At 44.7% G+C, this 12,411-nt stretch overlaps 1 protein-coding gene across 1 annotated transcript in view; it reads right to left on the minus strand.

Annotated features, from left to right (window-relative positions):
* Nucleotides 1-12,411, minus strand: part of LOC139567901 (xylosyltransferase 1-like) — a 90,909-nt gene that overhangs the window by 12,899 nt on the left and 65,599 nt on the right. Inside the window, exons 3-4 of the mRNA XM_071389505.1 lie at nucleotides 7,410-7,582; nucleotides 2,901-3,103 (exon numbers count right to left, since the gene is read on the minus strand). Coding sequence (XP_071245606.1) covers nucleotides 2,901-3,103; nucleotides 7,410-7,582 — 376 coding nt within the window. The remainder of the gene's footprint in view (nucleotides 1-2,900; nucleotides 3,104-7,409; nucleotides 7,583-12,411) is intronic.

A 12,411-nucleotide genomic window follows, 5' to 3' on the forward strand; every position in this document is an offset into this window, starting at 1 on the left:
CAACACAGGGCAACCACCTCTTTCTTTATACCTTCCATCTTAGCTACAGGTGTTGGACACACAAGGTCCAGTTTCCTTTTTCACAATGGCGATTACAGCAACTAGTGGCCATCTGGGGAAAGTATGTGATCGAAGTCTATGAGGGACTAATGACCTTGAGGTTCACAATGGTGTGTATGTGTGACACTCCAGCATTCCAACTACCTCCACAGACAGGTGCAGGCCCTGGCCTCCCTCCAAACCACCTGGAGGATGGCTACCTTCTGGGGCGGTGCCACACTCACTCACACACACACACACACACACACACACACACACACACACACACACACACACACACACACACACACACACACACACACACACACACACACACACACACACACACACACACACACACACACACACACACAAACCACCTGTTGGGAAGTCAATACATATTGACCTCGGGGCAATTAACATGTAATCAGTTCATCATGTAACCTATTCAACTGAGTAAGTAAGCCAGGAGAGGGATTGGAATTCGGGGGGAACAAATGTGTAATCACCTTAAGAAGAACCGGAGATCTACTGTGATTGATCTATTTAAGTTGTTTAGCTCGGGTCTTTGTTGTAAGTCTGCAGTGGTTGTACAGTGAATGTGACAGTATGGATTCCCTGGGGCCTATGGAGTTATATAGCTGTGTGTCTACTGTCTGGTTGTTATTCAGATGGCTTTTGGTGCTGTATCCATCTCTTCATAATGGCTCATTTTAAAGCGTGTCTGAACTGTAAATTATAATTACACAGCAAAGGGCGATCAATCTCTCAATATTTTTTACCCATAACATGACCAAACTGGTGTTCAAAGTGTTCAGTTCTGTAATGTCAGAGTCCTTTCATGTCAGGTCACACAGGGACGTGAGCATGTGAAGTATTATTTCTTCTCTGTCCGACTCCTGGCCACTCAACCCTAACCAGCTTGACTGCTTCGAAGGAGAAGCGGCCCGAAACATCCTGCAACACCAAGACGTTCCATTAAAACCTATTTGCTGTCAACACAGCTGCTGCTACTTCCGTACTTAAACATAGACAGTGCATTCGGAAAGTATTCAGACCCCTTGACTTTTCCCACATTTTGTTACATTACAGCCTTATTCTAAAATGGATTAAATAAAAAAAATGTCCTCATCAGTCTACACACAATACCCCATAATGACAAAGCAAAAACAGGTTTAGACATTTTTGCTAATGTATCACAAATAAAAAACAGAAATACTGTATTTACATAAGTATTCAGACCTTTTGCTATGAGACTAAATATTTAGCTCAGGTGCATCCTGTTTCCATTGATCATCCTTGACATGTTTCTACAACTTCATTGGACATGATTTAGAAAGACACACACCTGTCTATATAAGGTACCACAGTTGATAGTGCATGTCAGAGCAAAAACCAAGCCATGAGGTCGAAGGAATTGATGAACAGAGTAAAGTACAGAGAGATCCTTGATGAAAACCTGCTCCAGAGCGCTCAGGACCTCAGACTGGGGCCGAAGGTTCACCTTCCAACAGGACAACAACCCTAAGCACACAGCCAAGACATTGCAAGAGTGGCTTCAGTACAAGTCTCTGAATGTCCTTGAGTGGCCCAGCCAGAGCCCAGACTTGAACCCGATTGAACATCTCTGGAGAGACCTGAAAATAGCTGTGCAGCAACGCTCCCCATCCAACCTGACAGAGAGGATCTGCAGAGAAAAATGGGAAAAACTCCCCAAATACAGGTGTGCCAAGCTTGTAGTGTCATACCCAAGAAGACATGAAGCTGTAACCGCTGCCAAATGTGCTACAACAAAGTACTGAGTAAAGGATCTGAATACTGAATACATTTGCAAAAATGTCTAAAAACCTGTTTTTGCTTTTTCATTATGGGGTAGATTGATGAGGGGAAAAAATGTAATCCTTTTTAGAATAAGGCTGTAACGTAACAAAATGTGGAATTTAAAAGGTCTGAATACTTTCCGAATGCACAGTAGGTCAACTATCTGTAAAACCTTGCCCCTCCACCCAAGTCACGTGATGGGGTAGCCTGCAGCGCTGAGGTTGATGAAGAAGTCCCAGCTCCAGTCAGTCATGGTGATCAGGTCTGACATGCTGCTAGCCTCTATCCCCCACCGTCCTCACCCCCTACCCCCCTGTCACCTCCACCCCAGTCACCTGATGGGGTAGTCTGCAGCGCTGAAGGTAATGAAGAAGTCCCAGCTCCAGTCAGTCATGGTGATCAGGTCTGACATGCTGCTAGCCTCTACCTCCCACCGTCCTCACCCCCTACCCCCCTGTCACCTCCACCCCAGTCACCTGATGGGGTAGTCTGCAGCGCTGAGGTTGATGAAGAAGTCCCAGCTCCAGTCAGTCATGGTGATCAGGTCTGACATGCTGCTAGTCTCTATCCCCCACCGTCCTCACCCCCTACCCCCCTGTCACCTCCACCCCAGTCACCTGATGGGGTAGTCTGCAGCGCTGAAGGTAATGAAGAAGTCCCAGCTCCAGTCAGTCATGGTGATCAGGTCTGACATGCTGCTAGCCTCTACCTCCCACCGTCCTCACCCCCTACCCCCCTGTCACCTCCACCCCAGTCACCTGATGGGGTAGTCTGCAGCGCTGAGGTTAATGAAGAAGTCCCAGCTCCAGTCGGTCATGGTAATCAGGTCTGACATGCTGCTAGCCTCTACCTCCCACCGTCCTCACCCCCTACCCCCCTGTCACCTCCACCCCAGTCACCTGATGGGGTAGTCTGCAGCGCTGAGGTTAATGAAGAAGTCCCAGCTCCAGTCGGTCATGGTAATCAGGTCTGACATGCTGCTAGCCTCTACCCCCCACCGTCCTCACCCCCTACCCCCCTGTCACCTCCACCCCAGTCACCTGATGGGGTAGTCTGCAGCGCTGAGGTTGATGAAGAAGTCCCAGCTCCAGTCGGTCATGGTGATGAGGTCTGCCATGCTGCGGAGGTACATGGTGAGCAGGCTGGCACCGCCCCAGATGGTAGCCATCCTCCAGGGCGTCACCCTCACGTTGGGGTACTGGGAGGCCAGGGCCTGCACCTGTCTGTGAAGGTAGTTGGAGCGCTGGAGGGGGAGAGAAGAGGAAGAGTTTAAAATGTTTCAAACTCATTCCACGTAGGGCCAAGTGTCTGCAGGTTTTTTCTACACCCTTGGACTTGATTGATGAATTAAGGTCACTGGTTAGTAAGGAACTCCCCTCACCTGGTTGTCTAGGTCTTAATTGAAAGGAAAATCCAAAAATCAGCAGACACTAGGCCCTCCATGGAATGAGTTGGACACCCCTGGTTTAAGACAATATCCTACGTATAAGATAATGGTATAGACCAGGGCTCTCCAACCCTGTTCCTTGAGAGCTACTGTCCTGTAGGTTTTCACTCCAACCCCAATCTAGCACACTTGATCCCAGAGCTGGTCCTTGATGTTCTGCCACCATAGGCAAGACCAAAAAATACACGTGTATGATTGGTGATCCGGACAGGACCAAAAACCAAAGTCTGTGGAAATCAAGGCTGGTCCGGAACTGCACCCCAAAAATATGTCCAAAAGGCGTCTGCGTGGGTCTATGATTACTGAGGTGTAGCCTACAGTGTTGCCTGAAATTGAATTTTATGAATGTCCATCTATGTGGTAAGCCTACCATTATGGGGCGGCAGGTAGCCTAGTGGTTAGAGCGTTGGACTAGTAACCAGAAGCTGACAAGGTAAAAATCTGTCGTTCTGCCCCTGAACAAGGCAGTTAACCCACTGTTCCTAGGCCCACATTGAAAATAAGAATTTGTTCTTAACTGACTTGCCTAGTTAAATAAAGGTAAAATAACATTTGTTGAACACCAAAAAAACACATCCGGTCAGGTCCAAAAGACAACGGCTCGTGCTTACTGGGGTGTAGCCTACCATGTCTGCCAGCAATGTAATTTTATGAATGCCCATCCATGTGGTAGGCCCAGTTTGTAAAACAGGCTGTTGCATTGGCTTTATTAGTTCTGAATCCTGTGACGAATCAATTTGGCTATGTATGCTCTGAATTTTAGCTAGTAGCTTCCCAACTTTATCAGGAGTTATCACAAACCAATTTGCAATGTGTTTACACACCGGGGAATACAGAAGTAATTATTTTTTCGATATGATCAGCTTGTCAAAAATGGACGGATACAAACTTGAAACCGCTGATCATGACAATAAGGTGAAACTCCTGGACAACAGTTGTGATTCCATATTGTCCATCTTACTTTGACCAGTCCAGTTTTTAGGATATGTCGTTTGTTAACATGACAACTTTTTGTATTTGATTGAGCACCAATTAGGTTAGGCTATTTGATCGGAGAAACCTACATGAGGTTAAAAGTGTCCGTTTCAGTACATTGTCATACATTTTATCTCCAGCCTGTAGGCTATAGAAGGCCACATACATTTTCTACCATATTCTATATCTGCTACGTTGAAAGAATTTGTCATTGTTTTTGGGTAGAATTATGTGAGGTTTTATTTGTTGTTGTTGGAGTTGCGTCTTGGTCAGTTTAGCTCAGAAATTGCCGCCCTAGTCAATCTGCCGCCATAGGCTTGTCTATATGTATATAGTAGTAGTGTGAGGTGTGGTAGATGGTAGTCTATAGTCTATAGGCTGGTCTATATGTATATAGTAGTAGTGTGAGGTGGTAGATGGTAGTCTATAGTCTGGTCTATATGTATATAGTAGTAGTGTGAGATGTGGTAGATGGTAGTCTATAGTCTGGTCTATATGTATATAGTAGTAGTGTGAGGTGGTAGAAGGTAGTCTATAGTCTGGTCTATATGTATATAGTAGTAGTGTGAGGTGGTAGATGGTAGTCTATAGTCTGGACTATATGTATATAGTAGTAGTGTGAGGTGGTAGATGGTAGTCTATAGTCTGGTCTATATGTATATAGTAGTAGTGTGAGGTGTGGTAGATGGTAGTCTATAGTCTGGTCTATATGTATATAGTAGTAGTGTGAGGTGGTAGAAAGTAGTCTATAGTCTGGTCTATATGTATATAGTAGTAGTGTGAGGTGTGGTAGATGGTAGTCTATAGTCTGGTCTATATGTATATAGTAGTAGTGTGAGGTGGTAGAAAGTAGTCTATAGTCTGGTCTATATGTATATAGTAGTAGTGTGAGGTGGTAGAAAGTAGTCTATAGTCTGGTCTATATGTATATAGTAGTAGTGTGAGGTGTGGTAGATGGTAGTCTATAGTCTGGTCTATATGTATATAGTAGTAGTGTGAGGTGGTAGATGGTAGTCTATAGTCTGGTCTATATGTATATAGTAGTAGTGTGAGGTGGTAGAAAGTAGTCTATAGTCTGGTCTATATGTATATAGTAGTAGTGTGAGGTGTGGTAGATGGTAGTCTATAGTCTGGTCTATATGTATATAGTAGTAGTGTGAGGTGGTAGATGGTAGTCTATAGTCTGGTCTATATGTATATAGTAGTAGTGTGAGGTGGTAGATGGTAGTCTAAAGGCTGGTCTATATGTATATAGTAGTAGTGTGAGGTGTGGTAGATGGTAGTCTATAGTCTGGTCTATATGTATATAGTAGTAGTGTGAGGTGTGGTAGATGGTAGTCTATAGTCTGGTCTATATGTATATAGTAGTAGTGTGAGGTGGTAGATGGTAGTCTATAGTCTGGTCTATATGTATATAGTAGTAGTGTGAGGTGGTAGATGGTAGTCTATAGTCTGGTCTATATGTATATAGTAGTAGTGTGAGGTGGTAGATGGTAGTCTAAAGGCTGGTCTATATGTATATAGTAGTAGTGTGAGGTGTGGTAGATGGTAGTCTATAGTCTGGTCTATATGTATATAGTAGTAGTGTGAGGTGTGGTAGATGGTAGTCTATAGTCTGGTCTATATGTATATAGTAGTAGTGTGAGGTGGTAGATGGTAGTTTAAAGGCTGGTCTATATGTATATAGTAGTAGTGTGAGGTGGTAGATGGTAGTCTATAGTCTTACCTGGTCTATATGTATATAGCAGTAGTGTGAGGTGGTAGAAGGTAGTCTATAGTCTGGTCTATATGTATATAGTAGTAGTGTGAGGTGGTAGATGGTAGTCTATAGTCTGGTCTATATGTATATAGTAGTAGTGTGAGGTGGTAGATGGTAGTCTATAGTCTGGTCTATATGTATATAGTAGTAGTGTGAGGTGGTAGAAGGTAGTCTATAGTCTGGTCTATATGTATATAGTAGTAGTGTGAGGTGGTAGATGGTAGTCTATAGTCAGGTCTATATGTATATAGTAGTAGTGTGAGGTGTGGTAGATGGTAGTCTATAGTCTGGTCTATATGTATATAGTAGCAGTGTGAGGTGTGGTAGATGGTAGTCTATAGTCTGGTCTATATGTATATAGTAGTAGTGTGAGGTGGTAGATGGTAGTCTATAGTCTGGTCTATATGTATATAGCAGTAGTTTGAGGTGTGGTAGATGGTAGTCTATAGTCTTACCTGGTCTATATGTATATAGTAGTAGTGTGAGGTGGTAGATGGTAGTCTATAGTCTGGTCTATATGTATATAGTAGTAGTGTGAGGTGGTAGATGGTAGTCTATAGTCTGGTCTATATGTATATAGTAGTAGTGTGAGGTGTGGTAGATGGTAGTCTATAGTCTTACCTGGTCTATATGTATATAGTAGTAGTGTGAGGTGGTAGATGGTAGTCTATAGTCTGGTCTATATGTATATAGTAGTAGTGTGAGGTGGTAGATGGTAGTCTATAGTCTGGTCTATATGTATATAGTAGTAGTGTGAGGTGGTAGATGGTAGTCTATAGTCTGGTATATATGTATATAGCGGTAGTGTGAGGTGTGGTAGATGGTAGTCTATAGTCTTACCTGGTCTATATGTATATAGTAGTAGTGTGAGGTGTGGTAGATGGTAGTCTATAGTCTTACCTGGTCTATATGTATATAGTAGTAGTGTGAGGTGGTAGATGGTAGTCTATAGTCTGGTCTATATGTATATAGTAGTAGTGTGAGGTGTGGTAGATGGTAGTCTATAGTCTTACCTGGTATATATGTATATAGCGGTAGTGTGAGGTGTGGTAGATGGTAGTCTATAGTCTTACCTGGTCTATATGTATATAGTAGTAGTGTGAGGTGTGGTAGATGGTAGTCTATAGTCTTACCTGGTCTATATGTATATAGTAGTAGTGTGAGGTGGTAGAAGGTAGTCTATAGTCTATAGTCTGGTCTATATGTATATAGTAGTAGTGTGAGGTGTGGTAGATGGTAGTCTATAGTCTGGTCTATATGTATATAGTAGTAGTGTGAGGTGGTAGATGGTAGTCTATAGTCTATAGTCTGGTCTATATGTATATAGTAGTAGTGTGAGGTGTGGTAGATGGTAGTCTATAGTCTTACCTGGTCTATATGTATATAGTAGTAGTGTGAGGTGTGGTAGATGGCCTTGAAAAGTCTCTGGAACTGTCGTGAGGCTCTGCCGTGGACCACCAGGACGAAGGCTATCCTGACGGGGGCCGACGGTGGGCCCTCTGACGAGTCCTCCTCCCACACCACGTTGGCATTGGCCTTACCTGAACAACACAATGATACCATACAGAGACAGGTTGTTAGTCATTCATTCAGAGAATAAAACATGTACCTGTATGTAGAACTCTCTGACGAGTCTTCCTCCCAGACGCTGGCAATTGCCTTACGTGGACAGAATAATAACACACACATTAGGTTCATCGTCTATACTTCATACGCTGGAAGGTATACTGAACACGAGGCGCAGAAACTCCAAGGTTACTGTGCTGTTACTGTGCATAGTATGAAGAAGAAGAAGCATGTCACAAGGAGATGAGTGTCATTCACTATGTGACCATAGAGTTCTTTGAACCATGACTAGCAAGGCCACAAGATAGGAATAGGAATCCTAGAACCATTCCTTTGGGTTTGGGGTGGAGTTCGCTTGATAGTGTGTCATCATTGCTCTCTACCACACTCCCAGAATAAGACTTGGAAGTAAGTAGACAATGACTATTCCAACTCACAACCACACAATCAAACAATTCCAGCTCTCTCCAGAAACCATTCAAAAAGCCACACGGATTCATATAGTGGTTTCTTTCCTTCTAATAGTAAACGCCTTAAAAAAATGATTTCCGCTCAGAGCCTCTATCTTGGTCTTGTATTATGTTCTCCATCAGCAAATAAGTACGAGGGGAATATAATCCAGCACCATTATTACATATGGTGGTTGTTTAGTGTTCACAGGGCCTATGGAATTACAGGAAACACAGAGCTTTATTGAGACGTTATGTTTGTTGACGACAGAGAGGACAAGGTTGTTCAGGAGATAATGACAGTAATCTCGTCCTCTGTGTTGTGAGGGAAGGGGACTTGGTTTCCCAGAGGGCAATGTCACGACTCGCTCTGGTCCCTGGATGGGCAGAAAAGAGGGGAGAAGATGGTGGGTGCTTTCATCCTCTTAGGGTGTGCTGTCCCTGAGGTAAAAAGGCTACAAGGCGCCCCTCCCGGTTCTTCCCTGTGTCTACAGCAGCGGGGGACGTGGTAAGTGTTTCAACCCCCTTAGGGTATGCTGTCCCAGGGGTAAAAAGATCACAAGGTGCCCCTCCCCTTCTGGCTCTTTCTTCCGTGTCTGGACAAGCTAGGCTCCTACTGTAATTATCTCAATTGAAGGGCAGGACCTTTTGCTTGCTTGTATTTAAAGCCTAACAACAGGGACGGGGCTACAGACATGCTCCCGTGACTCCAATTGGCCATGCCTTCTGCCCATCACTTAATCAGCCAATTCCCCCCAAGAATTATCATTTTATTCATAGTTTGGTTACTATGAATCCTGCCTATTAATATGGAGTTTTGAATGTGAATGTGGTTGGAAACGTGTGAGTGTGTGTGTGTGAAAGACGGAGCGTGTGTGTGTCTGTGTGTGTGTTACTATGAAGCCTGGCTGTACCTATGGGATATTGAATGTGAATGTGGTTGTTGCAAATAACTATAATTACTAGAATGGGCATTCCCCATTCAAGTTAATGGATCTGTGATTGGTTATTCTATTTCTATGGTTGGTTGGCTGGTTGGTTAGTTAGTTGACAGTGTTGGGTGAAAATGTTTCTGGAGTGGCACACACACACACACGTTTTGTATTTCTATACAAAATCCTATTTTCCCTTACCCCTAACCCTAAATCTAACCCTAACCATAAACCTTACCTTAACCCTAACCCAAACCCTAACCCTAACCACTAACCCTACTCCTAATTTTAACCCTAACCCTAAACCTAACCCCTAACCTTAAAATAGCCTTTGTCCTCCTAGAGACGGGAGAATTCTCCTTGTTTTACTATTTTAGCTCCCCACAAGGATAGACGAATCAACACACACACACACACACACACACACACACACACACACACACACACACACACACACACACACACACACACACACACACACACACACACACACACACACACACACACACACACACACACACACACACACAGTATCAGATTGAACAGTAATTGGTAGGCAGCTCGGGAGGTTCACTGGCTAGCATGGCACTAGGCTAATTGGCGGAGCGCTTCACCAAGCACTTTGAGGCTTGTGATATGCTAGCTAGCTGAACTAATGAGCCAATGTGTTGTGTGTCTCTACACCTACAGGGACGTGATAGGTCTAAAAACGCCAGACTCTGCCACATCCCTCTTTTTCCTCTCTCCTATCGCCATCGATCTTTAAAACTGCATCTCCCTCATCTGCTATCAGCACTCTCTCTCTCCATCATTTCATTCTTCTCTCTCTCTCTCTCCTTCATCTTGTGTAACTTCTGCAGCTCATGGCCGTCCATCTCAACCAGTCATGCGAGAGGTTGGAAGAGGAGAGGAGCAGAAATGTCCTTTTAGTTTCCAATATTAAAGTCCTTTAATGCAACATCTGCTCAGTACCAACGAAGGATCCAACTAAAGTCTCACTTGACTGAGTATAACTATCTTGTACTTCGTTCTTGATGTAGGTCTTATAGAACAGAAATGCGGTTTTATTTTTTAATCAGCAAACAAGTGAATAAGCCTCGAATGATGTTACCTGCTACGTATTTAGGGGTGAACGAACATACAAGGTCATTGGCTGACAACTGACATCAACCAATGATGATGCCAGTTCCATCCCACATATTACAACCATGTAGACATTAGACAATAGCCCAGCTAGCATATAGAGGCTCTGCTAATGCTAACATATACCCTCTCATATCCTATGGAGCCGGCGTTAACAGCTATGCGCTAACCCAGCCAACTCTTCAAGGACAGAATACCGATGAAATCAAATTGGACAATTTGTAGCTAACAAGGTTAGTGTCTCAAATTCAGATTGGTGCATCTGAGACATGGGGAGAGAGCGAGAGGGAGAGCTAACAAGGTTAGCGCCTCAAATTCAGATTGGTGCATCAGAGACATAGAGAGAGAGAGAGAGAGAGAGAGAGAGAGAGAGAGAGAGAGAGAGAGAGAGAGAGAGAGAGAGAGAGAGAGAGAGAGAGAGAGAGAGAGAGAGAGAGAGAGAGAGAGAGAGAGAGAGAGAGAGAGAGAGAGAGAGGGAACAACATTGTGGCAGACGACAGAACAGACAGAGGGAGTGAAAAAGAAAAAGTGATTTAATTTAGCCGTCCGTGTTGTTACACGACGCCACCAGGAATAAGCCCTTTTCAATTTCCCCCGTCTCCTTTGATCAAACTGTCAGTTGGAGTGGGATGACGATGGTGAGTCAAGGAAGAGTGTTGGACTGAAAACTCACAGGATGGTAGATCCCCAGGAAGAGTGTTGGACTGAAAACTCACAGGATGGTAGATCCCCAGGAAGAGTGTTAGCAGCCCTGGTCTAGGGAGACGACATGAGCATATTCACTGATAGACAAGCGTTGGTTTACATCTTGGGGAATATGTATCCTCGCTTACATTGTTGTACAGAACAAAGTTGCACAGTCATGGTGGACTCACAAGGTGCAGTCATGGTGGACTCACAAGGTGCAGTCATGGTGGACTCACAAGGTGCAGTCATGGTAGACTCACAAGGTGCAGTCATGGTGGACACACAAGGTGCAGTCATGGTGGACACACAAGGTGCAGTCATGGTGGACACACAAGGTGCAGTCATGGTGGACTCACAAGGTGCAGTCAAGGTGGACTCACAAGGTGCAGTCATGGTGGACACACAATGTGCAGTCATGGTGGACACACAAGGTGCAGTCATGGTGGACTTACAAGGTGCAGTCATGGTGGACACACAAGGTGCAGTCATGGTGGACTTACAAGGTGCAGTCATGGTGGACTCACAAGGTGCAGTCATGGTGGACTCACAAGGTGCAGTCAAGGTGGACTCACAAGGTGCAGTCATGGTTGACACACAAGGTGCAGTCAAGGTGGAACACAAGGTGCAGTCATGGTTGACACACAAGCTGCAGTCAAGGTGGAACACAAGGTGCAGTCATAGTGGACACACAAGGTGCAGTCATGGTGGACTCACAAGGTGCAGTCATGGTGGACACACAAGGTGCAGTCATGGTGGACTCACAAGGTGCAGTCATGGTGGACACACAAGGTGCAGTCATGGTGGACTCACAAGGTGCAGTCATGGTGGACTCACAAGGTGCAGTCATGGTGGACTCACAAGGTGCAGTCATGGTGGACTCACAAGGTGCAGTCATGGTGGACTCACAAGGTGCAGTCAAGGTGGACACACAAGGTGCAGTCAAGGTGGACTCACAAGGTGCAGTCATGGTGGACTCACAAGGTGCAGTCATGGTGGACTCACAAGGTGCAGTCAAGGTGGACTCACAAGGTGCAGTCATGGTGTGTTGGCACCCTATTCAAAGGTAGTGCACTTATAAGTGACTATGGTGCAATTTCAGACGCAACCATTGGAATAGTCCCAGATAGACAAGCATTACCTTCCATCTTCTGGAAGTGTAGCCAGTAGTGTCCAGTAGCCTACAAGGTTACACAGTCATTGTGGGTGCACAGTGTCTGGTTATGTCTGTCCAGATGTCCATGTATCGTTCTGGCTTTTTCTCCTTTCCTCCACATGTCCTCCATACACTCCTGTGTGTGTGTGTGTGTGTGTGTGTGTGTGTGTGTGTGTGTGTGTGTGTGTGTGTGTGTGTGTGTGTGTGTGTGTGTGTGTGTGTGTGTGTGTTGTTTCTTTAAACATCGATGCGTGGTCCTCACCGATGGTGGCAAGCTCACAGATTTTGTTTACAGGAGTCTTCTGCCAACCTGCAGATGTTCAACCAGTCTACTTGGAAAACTGTGTGTGTGCGGTGTGTGTGTGTGTGTGTGTGTGTGTTTGTGAGTAAGAAAGAGAGAGAGAGAAAGAGAGCGAAAGGAAGAGGGTGAGAAAGCAAAA

The sequence above is a fragment of the Salvelinus alpinus genome, chromosome 2, assembly GCF_045679555.1.
Source record: "Salvelinus alpinus chromosome 2, SLU_Salpinus.1, whole genome shotgun sequence".
Lineage (NCBI taxonomy): Eukaryota > Metazoa > Chordata > Actinopteri > Salmoniformes > Salmonidae > Salvelinus > Salvelinus alpinus.